General features: G+C 37.9%; 1 protein-coding gene across 1 annotated transcript in view; it reads left to right on the forward strand.

The window, feature by feature from the left end:
* LOC115232015 (DNA-directed RNA polymerase III subunit RPC3) overlaps window positions 1-14,269 on the forward strand; it is a 30,381-nt gene extending 16,112 nt beyond the window's left edge. Inside the window, exons 9-15 of the mRNA XM_029801888.2 lie at window positions 3,024-3,084; window positions 5,422-5,488; window positions 7,816-7,899; window positions 10,276-10,377; window positions 11,149-11,198; window positions 12,322-12,468; window positions 14,057-14,269. Coding sequence (XP_029657748.1) covers window positions 3,024-3,084; window positions 5,422-5,488; window positions 7,816-7,899; window positions 10,276-10,377; window positions 11,149-11,198; window positions 12,322-12,468; window positions 14,057-14,147 — 602 coding nt within the window. The 3' untranslated portion in view covers window positions 14,148-14,269. The remainder of the gene's footprint in view (window positions 1-3,023; window positions 3,085-5,421; window positions 5,489-7,815; window positions 7,900-10,275; window positions 10,378-11,148; window positions 11,199-12,321; window positions 12,469-14,056) is intronic.

Genomic DNA, 14,269 nt, shown 5'->3' on the forward strand with positions numbered 1-14,269 from the left:
TAAACGATGATGATTATGATGATGATGATGATGATTATGAAGGTGGTTGATCAATAGGATCAGTAGGGTGTGGGACAGAATAGTGATGATTTGGTAGAACTGGTTAAGTGTTGGACTTTACCATCAAAGACCTTCCTTTACTGCATTAAATTGTGGCTTAACCCTTTAGTGTTCAGATTACTCTGTTAAATCTAATACTTTTCCACTCAAATTGTTTTGAATTAATCAAGCATTATCTTATAGCTTTGAGGTTTCAATGATGTGGTTGTTTATTTTTAGAATGTCAATGTAGGTTAGGTGTGAGAGGCTAGATTTGGCCAGTTTGAATATAAAACATGTGGAATATCTGGGCCGGATATGGCCAGTTTAAACACTAAAGGGTTAAAGTTGATATTGGTAAGATTTGAACTCATTCTGAGTTTATCTTTGATCCTTTTGGAATTGATAAAATAAAGTACTAGTCAAGATGTGAGTTGATATAATTGACTATACTCTCTCTCTTCGAAATGTGTAGGACTTTGTGCCAAGTCAAGACATGATTATTATTACCTTGTATACTTTTGGGACAAGTGATTTTCCAAATAGATGCTTGAACCATAAAATAGAAATGGTACATTCTTCTGCGAAATAAACTGAATAGATACAGGATTATAAAGTGGATTAATTATTAACAATTTAGAGACACTATTTACATGAAAAAAGTCAGGTTAGTGAGTGTTCACATATCTAACATGTATTTCTTTACTACCCACAAGGGGCTAAACACAGAGGGGACAAACAAGGACAGACAAAGGGATTAAGTCGATTACATCGACCCCAGTGCATAACTGGTACTTAATTTATCGACCCCGAAAGGATGAAAGGCAAAGTCGATCTTGGCAGAATTAGAACTTGGAACGTAACGACAGACGAAATACGGCTATGCATTTCATGCGGTGTGTTAACGTTTCTGCCAGCTCGCCACCTCACATATCTAATATGGTGTGCATCAAAACATTACACAGAAATAATTTTATGGCGGGATGAAAGTAATAATAGCCAGTGATTTATATTATTTTCATCTTTGTAACAAATAAGGAGGAATCCTGAACATGTTTTAGTTTTACAATGACTTACTGTGCTGGTGGCATGTAAAAATCACCATGCGAGCATGATCATTGCTAGCGTCGCCTTACCAGCACATGTGTTGGTGACATGTGGAAAACAACATTCAAGCGTGGTTGTTGTCAGTACTGCCGGACTGGCTCCTGTGCAGGTAGCATGTAAAAAACACCTTGTGAGTGTGGTTGTCGCCAGAACCGCCTGAGTGGCCCTCGTGCTGGTGGCACATAAAAGCACCCTCTACACTCTTGGAGTGGTTGGCGTTAGGAAGGGCATCCAGCTGTAAAAACTTTGCTGGATCAGATTGGAGCCTGGTGCAGCCTTCTGGCTCGCCAGTCCTCAGTCAAACCGTCCAACCCATGCCAGCATGGAAAGCAGACGTTAAACGACGTTGATGATGGTGATGAAAGAATTCCTACGTAAATGGACAAAATTGTACATTGGTTGGTGTAGGAAAAAAGAATTGTTTAGGGAATAATTTTTAAGATGTTATCGACATGAAAACCAATAATTAGTGTTAACCTATTTAATGTAGGGAGCATAAAAAAAAAAGATAATTAAAATAATTATGTAGCAAAGAAAGAAGACAAAATTATTTATTGATGTATATTTTTGGCAATTATTCCTCTCCTCATAATTATTTCTAATTAGTTTTTTATTAATACTCTATGAATAAAATATGTTAGCAGTAACCTACCTAATGATTAAATATTGGACTATTCACTGCCAGATCATGGGTTCAAATCTCCTGTAAGCATGTTGTATTTCTGGATAAATGTTATTGTACATAGCTTCATTTGGCTGTTGCAAATAACTACCAGATTATCTAGAAATGATAGCTATGATAGACCAGATTCCTTACCAACATGAGATTTCTCTTTTTTTTTTTTGTTTAATGCCATTAAAGCATATGGCTTTCAGTAGCCTCCTGAAGATTAGAAGAACATTTATATTTATTTATTTATGTAAGTTAGTCAGGAGGAAGAGAAGACTTGCAATGGCTGTGACATTACAGGTCTTCCCATGTTCATCATCATCATTTAACGTCCGTTTTCCATGCTAGCATGGGATGGATGGTTTGACCGGGCTCTGGGAAGCCAGGAGGCTGCACCAGGCTCCAGTCTGATCTGGCAGTGTTTCTACAGCTGGATGCCCTTCCTAACGCCAACCACTCTGTGAGTGTAGTGGGTGCTTTTTACATTCCACCAGCACAGGTGCTAGAGGAGGCTGGCAAATGGCCACGATCAGTAGGTGCTTTTATGTGTCACTGACACGGATGCCAGTCAGGCAGCACTGGCATCTGCCACGTTCAGATGGTGCTTTTTACATGTCACCGGCATGGATATCACAACTACAATTTCCATTTGATTTTTATTTTGATGTTGATGTTGACGTACTTGACTCAATAGGTTTCCTCAAGAACAGCGGGTCATTCTATGATCCAAGGTGAGCATAGCAGGCCGTCATGTGAGCCATGAACTCACTTCATTTGTTGGGTCTTCACAGTCACAGCATATCTCAGAGGTCTCGGTCTTAGTCATTTCCTCTGTGAGGCCCTACGTGCTACCGGCACGGGTTGGCCAATATCTAGATTGGACATATGCAGGTCATTGTATGCAAGAAAAATAAAAGGTAGAGCAGGACTACAAATTTGGTCTAAATGCTTGTAACAGAATGAACTTGGTTAAAATCATCTATGGAAGAGGTGGTGGCATTGAATAAGGTCTATAGCTTATGCTGAAGTCAGCATTGAAACAATTTTAATTTAAAAACACCAGGAAACTGGGTCCAGCAAAGCACAAAATTTCACTCATAATTATGCATAATTATGTGGTCATTAATGTATTATCATAATCATCTTATTCTCACAAACTCTCTGTTTATATTATAATGATTTTGTTCTCTTAACTGATTGACATCAGATATTTATAAATCTCTGACAGAACTCTGTAAAAGTCATATTGAATCAGTTGTTCAAGAAAGGTAAGTTAATAATTTTGGTTTTGTTGTTCTTATATCTGTTGTACTTAGAAAGTACGTTGCTGTACATACAAGTACATTGTTTATACAATGTACTTGTATAAACAGCATATATACGTTGATTATAAAAGTATGTTGTATATATATATGTACTTATTTTGTGTACATATATGTCACTGTTCTGATATGTTGTACTTACATACAATTGTATAAACATCTGTTGTACTTACAAATGCATTTGTTGTGTGTGTACTATGGTATATATTGTGTATGTACTATTGTATATATATATAATTTATAAGTAAGGGCAAAAGAAAAAATTTCTAATGCCAAAATATGCCGAAAATAGACATAATGTCAATAACCATCTTCTTTTGCCCTTACTTAGAAATTGTTTATAAATTTAACCTTTAAAGGTATTTTTTAATATGCTGCTCATTGATAGAATTTTTTTCGAAAAATTTTATCCCACATTAGATATATATATATATATACATATTGTATAAATGTATGTTTGTTGTTCATATATAGACTTCTTGTATATACATCTGTTATACATATATATGTGTACTTACTTGTATTGTACTCATATACACCTGTTGTACAAACAAATATACAAGTATCTGTCATATTATTCTCCACCTGGACATGTCCAGGTGGATAATTTTCTCCCAGGATTTACTCCGTAGCAAAAGGTCTTATTACATTTGAATACCCTTGAATGTGTTGAATATGACTTTACAGAAATATATTTTATTCAATGCTGCTTTGGGAAACATTATTTAATTCTAGCTTAACCAAGCTTTATGCTCATCAGCAAATATTTCATATTCTGATTTAAGAAATATTTAGTTCTTATTGTGCTGTGTGTGACAGATTTGGTTTTCATAGCTGATGAAGTTGAGTGATGCAGAAACACACCAAAAAAATCTGTTTCCACACATCCAGGTGGAGAATTTTCTCCCAAAATTATCTCTACAGTAAAAGGTCTTATATCTGAATACACTCATCATCATCAGCATACGTCTGCTTTCCATGCTGGCATGGGTTGAACGGTTTGGTTGATAACTGGTAAGCCAGGGAACTGCACCAGGTTCTGATCTGATCTGATCTGGCAAGGTTTCTACGGGTGGATGCCTTTCCTAACACCAACCACTCCAAGAGTGTAGTGAGTGTTTTTTACATTCCACCAGCACAGGTGCCATTGACCTGATACTAGCATTGGCCATGACCATGACCTCACTTGGCTTGATAGGTCTACACAAGCACAGTATATTGCCAAAGGTCTCAGTCATCTGTCACTGCTTCCACGAAGCCCAATGCTCGATCAGTGCTTTTTACGTGTCACTGACACAGGTGCCAGTCAGATGGCACCAGCATTGGCCACGACTACGATTTCACTTGGCTCAACAGGCTTTCTCAAGAACAGCATATTGCCCAACATTTGAAGGGTGCTTTTTATGTGCTATATATATTTAATATGACTTTGCATGAATATACTACACCTATTTGTTTTACATCTGTTAGGTTTACACATATCTATTGTACTTATATTTATTAACAGAAATCAAAATCAAATTTGATGACTGGCATCTGTGCTAGCAGGGTGCAAAGAGCACTATACGAGTGTGATCGTTGACAGAGCAGCTAACTGACTTCTGTGCCAGTGGCACATAAAAGGCACCATTTGAGTGTGATCGTTACCAGTGTTGCCTTACTAGCACTTGTGCCCCGTGCTAGTAGGGCGCTAAGAGCACTATCCAAGTCTGATCGTTGCCAGAGCGGCTAACTGGCTTCTGAGCAGGTGGCACGTAAAAGGCAGCATTCGAATATGATCATTACCAACGTCGCCTTACTGGCAGCTGTACTGGTAGCATGTGTAAAAAGATTTGAGTGAGGTCGTTGCCAGTACCGCCTGACTAGCCCCCATGCCGGTGGCACGTAAAAGCACCCACTACACTCTTGGAGTGGTTGGCGTTAGGAAGGGCATCCAGCTGTAGAAACTCTTCCAGATCAGATTGGAGTCTGATGCAGCCATCGGGTTCGCCCAGACCTCAGTCAAATTGTCCAACCCATGCTAGCATGGAAAGCAGATGTTAAACAATGATGATGATGTTATATTCATATTAAATCTATTTTAACAACTGAGATACAATCAGGAATTATGAAATATATATAACCTTGGTAGGATATCCTTATCATTTTTATTAGTTTGAAAATGAACCTTACTCTGTAATCCCTTCCTTAAACCTCACTGTGTATGAGCTGATACCACTTACTTCCACTTCCTCTCCATTACTTAACATTCTCACTGATGTCATACTATGAATCCACTTTAAGGTTTGGCTCTAAAAGTCTTCGGATATTCAGGATACTCTTACTGAAACAACATCTGGAACAAAAACAGGTAAATATGTATTTTTCATTTCATTTTCTTCTTTTTTTTTAACCGTTTTATATCTATTTTTCCATAGTAGTCATGAATGAGATGGATTTTAATAAACCTGGATAGTTGTTATATATATATTGCTGCAATTATTCATTTCACAGTTGATGTACGTAAATCTTACCACTAAATAATCAGTGGTATGTAAGGTATGTAAGTGGTATTTAAGGCGGTGAGCTGGCAGAAACGTTAGCACGCTGGGCGAAATGCTTAGCAGTATTTCGTCTGCTGTTACGTTCTGAGTTCAAATTCTGCCGGGGTTGACTTTGCCTTTTATCCTTACAGGGTTGATTAAATAAGTACCCGTTACGCACTGGGGTTGATATAATCGACTTAATCCGTTTGTCTGTCCTTGTTTGTCCTCTCTGTGTTTAGCCCTTTGTAGGTAGTAAAGAAATAGGTATGTAAGGATGGGATTTGTTGCCAGACAGGTAGACATAACCAAGCATAGCTATTGGTCTTGATGAAAAAACAATATAATAATTGCAGGCATGGCCATAAGCCATGCAGGTCTGGGTTCGGTTCTACTGTACAACTTAGGCAATTATCTTCTATCAAATCCTCAGACTGGCCCAAGACCTGTGAATGAAATTGATTACACAAAAAGCTGTGTGGAAGCCAGTTGGATGGATTGTACTTGTTTTTAGGTTGTAGAATGGATCTGTCCTAATCTGTTGTTTAACACTGGCCTTCGTGTACTTTTAGTGGAATCCACTCTGTTGCAAGCATTCAGACCGTCTCCCTTCCTTTCTGTCACCAATCTTGGAGGCTTTGTAAGAAGATCCTTTCCTTCTATGATGAAAGGCCTAATACAAAAAAGTGTAAAGTTTAAATCCATCACCTTGTTATCCAGCACCTCAACTTTATAGCTATTTGTATCTCACATTTAAACCTTTTTAATTGAGTGGGTTGTATCAAGTGCTATACTGTTATGAATTATATTTGTAAGGACTTTAATTATCTTCACATTTAACCCTTCTGAAATCAGTAATTTCAGTGATTTTAATATGCCAAAGTTGATTTAAGGGATTATGTTCCTTTTTCTCACAGATTTGTTAAAAGAATTATGAACTGCATGAGCTGAACAAATTAAGGCACACTCTCTCAAGTACTTTCCACCACAGTAAAACCTAATGAAGATACTCTTCACTCAAATATAGTAAGGCCCAAAGAGGATATAGTACTGATCTTTACTCCTGCACAAATATCCAAATTTGAAATCGAAATCGAAATCGATAAAAAAAAATCAATGGAAATTGTAGTTGTAATACCAGTGCTGGTGGCACATAAAAAGCACCATCCGAATGTGGCCGTTGCCAGCGCCGCCTCAACTGGCTTCTATGCCGGTGGCACGTAAAAAGCACCAACCGATCGTGGATGTTGCCTGGCACGTAAAAAGCATCCACTACTCACGGAGTGGTTGGCGTTAGGAAGGGCATCCAGCTGTAGAAACACTGCCAGATCAGAATGGAGCCTGGTGCAGCCTCCTGGCTTCCCAGACCCCGATCGAACCGTCCAACCCATGCTAGCATGGAGAACGGATGTTAAACAATGATGATGATGATGATTTAAGGGATTATGTTCCTTTTTCTCACAGATTTGTTAAAAGAATTATGAACTGCATGAGCTGAACAAATTAAGACACACTCTCTCAAGTACTTTCCACCACAGTAAAACCTAATGAAAATACTCTTCACTCAAATATAGTGAGGCCTAAAGAGGATATAGTACTGATCCTTACTCCTGCACAAATATCCAAATTTGAAAAAGGCCATCTTACCCAGGCTAGCATAGAATAAATTGATATAAAACAATACAGTTCTTATTTTTAAACACAAATTTTTCCATGCTACCATAGATTGTTGTTGAGCATCTAATGAAACAGATCTTTGATCAAAGTCATTCTCTCTATGACCATCCCTTTTTTCTCTCTTAGTCATAATGATATAGTGTATCCAGAACTACATTATCCAATATATGGGAATAAATACCTCAGCAGTCACATTGCCTACTCAGTCCATCTGAAGGAGTCATGTGACAATATGGAGCTCCTTTTGGAAGCTGTCAAGTACAACTGATACCAGTGGAGTCTCTGCAGGGACCACAAGCGCAATGGGCTTCTTATGGGTATGCAATCATGTCAATAAATAGAGAGTTAGTTACTGGTGCTATAGATTAGAATAAATAGATTTATTCTAAATTCATTCTTAATTTAAGAAATTTCATGTGTGGTGGATTGGTAGAATTGTGAAAATAGAAATTTATATAATTTTATTTTTATGTTTCAGATTGAAGAATATGCCATGATTCCTGCCAAAGAAGTCAAAGAAATTATGTATAATATGTTTGCTGATGGTTTTCTATTTGTCACTGTATGTTATTTACTTTTCGAAATATTTCTTATTGTTTCTATGTTGGTTTATGTAAGAGTTGGTTGGTGTTTGTTCTCCCTCAGTTGTTGAAGCTCTAGGTCAGTCTTGTTAGAGCAGACGGATCTTTTCGCTTTGACCGGCAGATTTTTAAAATAGTTTCTTTGTAACTAAACACTTTTAAACTTCGTATACTGGTAGTGTGTTACATAAAACATCTTTTTCTCTTGGCTTTCTTGAGAAAATGTTGTTGACAAGCTACGGCAGAAATTGTATTCACCTCAATAGACGTCATTGATTGGTTGAAATTGCCAAAATGCAAAAGAATTAAACAACAAATAGCTTACAAACTACAGAATTTTCTCAAGAAAGCCAAGAGAAAAAGATGTTTTATGTAACACACTACCAGTATACGAAGTTTAAAAGTGTTTAGTTACAAAGAAATTATTTTAAAAATCTGCTGGTCAAAGTGAAAAGATCCCAGCAGACTTATGACCAAAGGCATTTTAACCTTGACCTCTCCATCTTTCATGGAGTGTTCATTTAACACCTTTTTCTCAGGTTTAGTGTATCTTGCACTAGATTATCTTATGTACCCTTTCCTTTTTGAAGATATCAGGGGTGATTTGTCTGTGATTTCTAGTATGTCAAGTGGCTATATAGACGCTCTGTTTCAGTTCTATTTAACTCTGATCTTAGTAACCTTTTGTAGCTCATCTCTCAAATTCATGGCAAAGACCTACTTATGTAATGATTTCAAATTTTGGCACAAGGCCAGCAATTTCGGTGGAGGGGTTAAGTTGGTTGAACCTCAGTACTCAACTGGTACTCATTTTATGGACTCCAAAAGGATGAAAGGCAAAATCAACCTTGGTAGAATTTGAAATCAGAACGTAAAGATGTTTGAAATGCTACTAAGCATTTTGCTTGGCATTCTAACGATTCTGCCAGCTCTAACAATTTTGTAGATGAGCACTAGATTAGAAATTTTGGATCTTTTCGGTTTGAACAGCAGTTTTTTCTAGCGGTGTCATATGAAATTGTCACCCATAATTATGACCCTAGTATCGATCTATTGCATTTCAATCTGTTTTAGGGTTAGGGGTGGGGGGAAGGATATCTTTTTTTCTTCACAAATGTAAATAAACCCAATCTGTTTCTTAAACGAGGGACATATTCATACGGCACAGAATGTTTTTTACCTCAATAGACGTCAGTGATTGGTTGAAATTGCAGAAATTGAAGAAAAAAACAACAAATATGTTACAACCTATAGAATTTTCTCAATAAAGCCAAGAGAAAAAGATGTTTTATAAACACATTCTATCAGTATACGAAGTTTAAAATTTTTTAGTTACCTAGAAATTATGTTAAAAACTGCCGTTCAAACCGAAAAGATCCGAAATTTTACCAAAGTGGTGATGGTCTACATAATGGAAAATGGAGCAAAAAATGGATTAGAACTGAGAAGACATTGTTAAACATTGATTTAAGAAATTGGTACAAGGCCATGCTATTTAGGGGATGAATAAATCAATCACTGTCTTATTTCAGTGGTACTTATTTTAATGAGGAATGAAAAGAAAATGCCAACCTCAGCAAAATTTGAACCTAGAATGTGAAGGGACATAACTAAATAATGAAATAATCATTTACTTTAGTATTTCTCTCACTTCCCCTAGTTTGCTACTGATAATTATAGATCTCTAACATTTATGTATACAGTCTTACATTTTGTGGGAGGGCACACTTGATTAAACTCACTGTATTACTTGAAATCTCTACTTGATTGCTTGGTATGCTGGTGGACAGAATCCAAGCAGCTTACCCTGCAGTCCTGGCTAATATGGACAGGCCTCCCTAGATACTGAGCTGCAAGCACTCTGACTTGTTTGGATTAATTTTGCTCCTGTCACCATTGCTTTTTGAATTTATATAGACGCAGGAGTGGCTGTGTGGTAAGTAGCTTGCTAACCAGCCACATGGTTCCGGGTTCAGTCCCACTGCGTGGCATCTTGGGCAAGTGTCTTCTGCTATAGCCCCGGGCCGACCAATGCCTTGTGAGGGGATTTGGTAGACGGAAAACTGAAAGAAGCCTGTCGTATATATGTATATATATGTGTATGTGTGTGTGTTTGTGTATGTGTGTTTGTCCTCCTAGCATTGCTTGGCAACCGATGCTGGTGTGTTTACGTCCCCGTCACTTAGCGGTTTGGCAAAAGAGACCGATAGAATAAGTACTGGGCTTACAAAGAATAAGTCCCGGGGTCGATTTGCTCGACTAAAGGCGGTGCTTCAGCATGGCTGCAGTCAAATGACTGAAACAAGTAAAAGAGTATAATTAAAAGTCATTTATTGCATTTTCTGTTTCTGTTTTAGGAAGTTTCCAAAGCGCCTGATCATGCACCATCCCGAACATTTTTCTTGTTTCGAGTTGAAATCACACGAGTAGCAAGGATGTTACTGAAGCGCTGTTACCAGGTTAGATAAATGGAATTTTGATAAAAATTTTTTTGCCCTTTTCTCTTTCTTCAAGCATTTCACTTTTGATTGGAGTTCATCTTGTTATTTAATAGATCTTTTGATAGAACAAGACTGATTATTGCGGCGAATGTGACTCAGTTTAATGAAATCCTGTCACTCTAGCTAATCATCATCATTATATATTTTCTTAAGCTTGAGTTCATAAATCTTTGGTGTTTCTTATCCATTATCGTTACCAACGTCGCCTTACTGGCACCTGTGCTGGTGGCATGTGTAAAAAGATTTTAGCAAGGTCGTTGCCAGTACCTCCTGACTGGCCCCCATGCTGGTGGCATGTAGAAAGCACCCACTACACTCTTGGAGTGGTTGGCGTGAGGAAGGGCATCCAGCTGTAGAAACTGCCAAATCAAGATTAGAGCCTGGTGCAGCCATCTGGTTTGCCTGCCCTCAGTCAAAATCATCCAACCCATGCTAGCATGGAAAGCAGATGTTAAACAATGATGATGATGATATTATCAATCATTATTGTGTATGTTTGTGAGTTTAACTTGGGCCAACTCATAGTGTAAATAATATATTTAAAATCAGGTTGCACTTGAAGAGACCTGGAAAATCTATCAATTGAAATGTAGTATAACAAAAAAACACTAAGTTTAACAGTTTGACTAAACTTTGCTACTGGAATAATAACTTATTTCTGCAATATAGGTAAGACAGACATTAAGCAAGGTGATGGTAATTAACTATTCCCCTGTTTATTTCTTACAGGCTATAGGCAATGCCATGCTAAGGAGGGAACACGAAGTGAAGGAACACAGGTAAGTCAATATTATTTTGGTAGACGGAAGTCATTAGGAAAGAAGACTGGGTAATTCAAACTGTTATAAAGGTGGAATATATGATTGGTATTTGATTGAGGGTTGGAAAATGTAGATTCTTGGAAGTATGAGTTTTTGAAGTAGCAGTAAGTCATATCATTATTTTAGGTTCAGCTGTCATTTCTAGTCAGATTTTACCAAAAGTTTTATTGACATATCGTGTTATGATATTATTCTTATTTCTTTACTACTCATAAGGGGCTAAATACAGAGGGGACAAACAAGGACAGACAAAGGGATTAAGTCGATTACATCGACCCCAGTGTGTAACTGGTACTTAATTTATCGACCCCGAAAGAATGAAAGGCAAAGTCGACCTCCGCGGAATTTGAACTCAGAACGTAATGGCAGACGAAATACCGCTAAGCACTTCGCCTGGTGTGCTAACGTTTCTGCCAGCTTGCCGTGTTATGATATTATTCTGTAAACCATTGAGCAATATATCACCTGCACAATGGTTGATGAATTGATTGAGCAAGGCATTTGTTATTTAGCCCATGTCAGCTCTTATCAAACAGAACACTGATTGTACAATGCAGAAATCTTTAAATCTTTATTGTTTTGAACCAAATTATCTTTTTCTTGAAGAGTGGGCCCAGACACTCTGTAAGCTAAATTATTAAGCAAACTGAAATTATCTCTTTTACTTGTTTCAGTCATGTGACTGTGGCCATGCTGGAGCACTGCCTTTAGTCGAGCAAATCGACCCCAGGACTTATTCTTTGTAAGCCTAGTACTTATTCTATCAGTCTCTTTTACCGAACCGCTAAGTTACGGGGACATAAACACGCCAGCATCGGTTGTCAAGCGATGTTGGTGGGGGACAAACACAGACACACACACACATGCATATATATACGACGGGCTTCTTTCAGTTTCCATCTACCAAATCCACTCACAAGGCTTTGGTCGGCCCGAGGCTATAGTAGAAGACACTTGCCCAAGGTGCCACGCAGTGGGACTGAACCTGGAACCACGTGGTTCATAAGCAAGCTACTTACCACACAGCCACTCCTATCTTTCACAAATTATACAAATGTTCACTAAATTTATTGTATTTTAGGCGACTTCTTGATAAACAGCAAAGAGTTGAAGCAATTATTGCATCCCTTGACCAAAGTGTTGATGAATCTCAAAAAGTGGAAGTGGAACAAACTATCACTCCAGCTGAACGAAACCAACTTGCCAAAGTAAAACAGGATATAAACAGGTAAGTTCTGGTATCATTGTAATACTTTAAAGTGAACTGAATAGGTGAGGTGTCAGAGTCTTTGTTAAAGAATTGACAATGGTTCACAGGAAGATCACAGTACCTTCCATACCCGTGGCTCGTAAAAGGGCACCATTCGAGCGTGATCGTTACCGTCGTTTAACTGGTACCTGTAAAAAGATTTGAGTGAGGTCATTGCCAGTACCGCCTGACTGGCCCCTGTGCCAGTGGCACGTAAAAGCACCCACTACACTCTCAGAGTAGTTGGCATTAGGAAGGGCATCCAGCTGTAGAAACTCTGCCAGATCAAGATTGGAGCCTGGTGCAGCCATCTGACTCGCCAGCCCTCAGTCAAAATCGTCCAACCCATGCTAGCATGGAAAGCGGACGTAAAACGATGATGATGATGAGGATGAATAGTTTTACTTGAAGTAGGCAGAGAAGAAGCAATTCAGTGACACGAATGTTTAATTGACCAGTTGGCTGCTATTGTTGTTTAGAATCAGCTCATTCATGTTCGAGCAGGCCCATAATTTAAGTGTTCCACCCATGACTACCTTGTCATTTCATAACCAGGAACTACATTGTCCAACACGTTTTTGTTGTTTAGCTGTTTAGCTCATGATCAGCCGTATGATTAAAGGCATTCCAACGGCCGACTTTATGTACTTCTAGAACTGCATTACCAAATGTATCTTTCTCTTTTTAAAACAGCTGAGATTTGGTTGTTGTTTCTAACTGATCTAGTGACCACCGCATCAGTTAGAATATTGTACCATATTGCCATCTTGATGAAAGAAACTTACCAGTTCAAATATGCTTAACCCTTTTGATACCAACTAAATAATCACATCATGAAAATGTCTTAGCTACAAGATAATACATGGTTAATTCAAAGCAATGTGAATAAGTAAGCAGAGCATTTGACAGAGTAATCTGAATGCTAAAGGGTGAAACCTGCTGCATGTATTGTCATGGCTTACTTTTGTTTATTTAATAAAGAATAAGTTCCACATCCACCTTATGATTAGCTATACTAAGGTCATCAATCATTAGAAAGGCCAACACTTCAATGTACATAATTATTTAGAAGAGTTCTTACTCTCTCTCTCTCTTTTTACTCTTTTACTTGTTTCAGTCATTTGACTGCAGCCATGCTGGAGCACCGCCTTTAGTCGAGCAAATCGACCCCGGGACTTATTCTTTGCAAGCCCAGTACTTATTCTATCGGTCTCTTTTGCCAAACCGCTAAGTGATGGGGACGTAAACACACCAGCATTGGTTGTCAAGCAATGCTAGGGAGACAAACACAAACATATATACGACAGGCTTCTTTCAGTTTCTGTCTACCAAATCCACTCACAAGGCATTGGTCGGCCCGGGGCTATAGCAGAAGACACTTGCCCAAGGTGCCACGCAGTGGGACTGAACCCGGAACCATGTGGTTGGTTAGCAAGCTACTTACCACACAGCCACTCCTGCTCCTGTGGAGGAATGGTGAAATTGATGTAGAAGAGTTTTTTTTAATCTTTTTAAAAATCCTAATGTACTCACTCTCATGATATATTTTTATTATTATTTTCTCCAGATTGGACCAGTGCGAGATTCAGTTGGATTCCACTATGTTTCTATTGGAAAACTACTTACATTACAGCAAAATAAATAGCCAGTTGAGCTGAAAGTATCTTTTAATAAATTTATGTACAAAGCATTTTTTATAAATTATGAAAGGAGCAGTGTGATGTTGATGACGACGACGACAAACTTTTGATAAATAAAAATTTTATATATAAAAATATAA

This window comes from Octopus sinensis, linkage group LG2, assembly GCF_006345805.1.
Source record: "Octopus sinensis linkage group LG2, ASM634580v1, whole genome shotgun sequence".
Classification (NCBI taxonomy): Eukaryota; Metazoa; Mollusca; class Cephalopoda; order Octopoda; family Octopodidae; genus Octopus; species Octopus sinensis.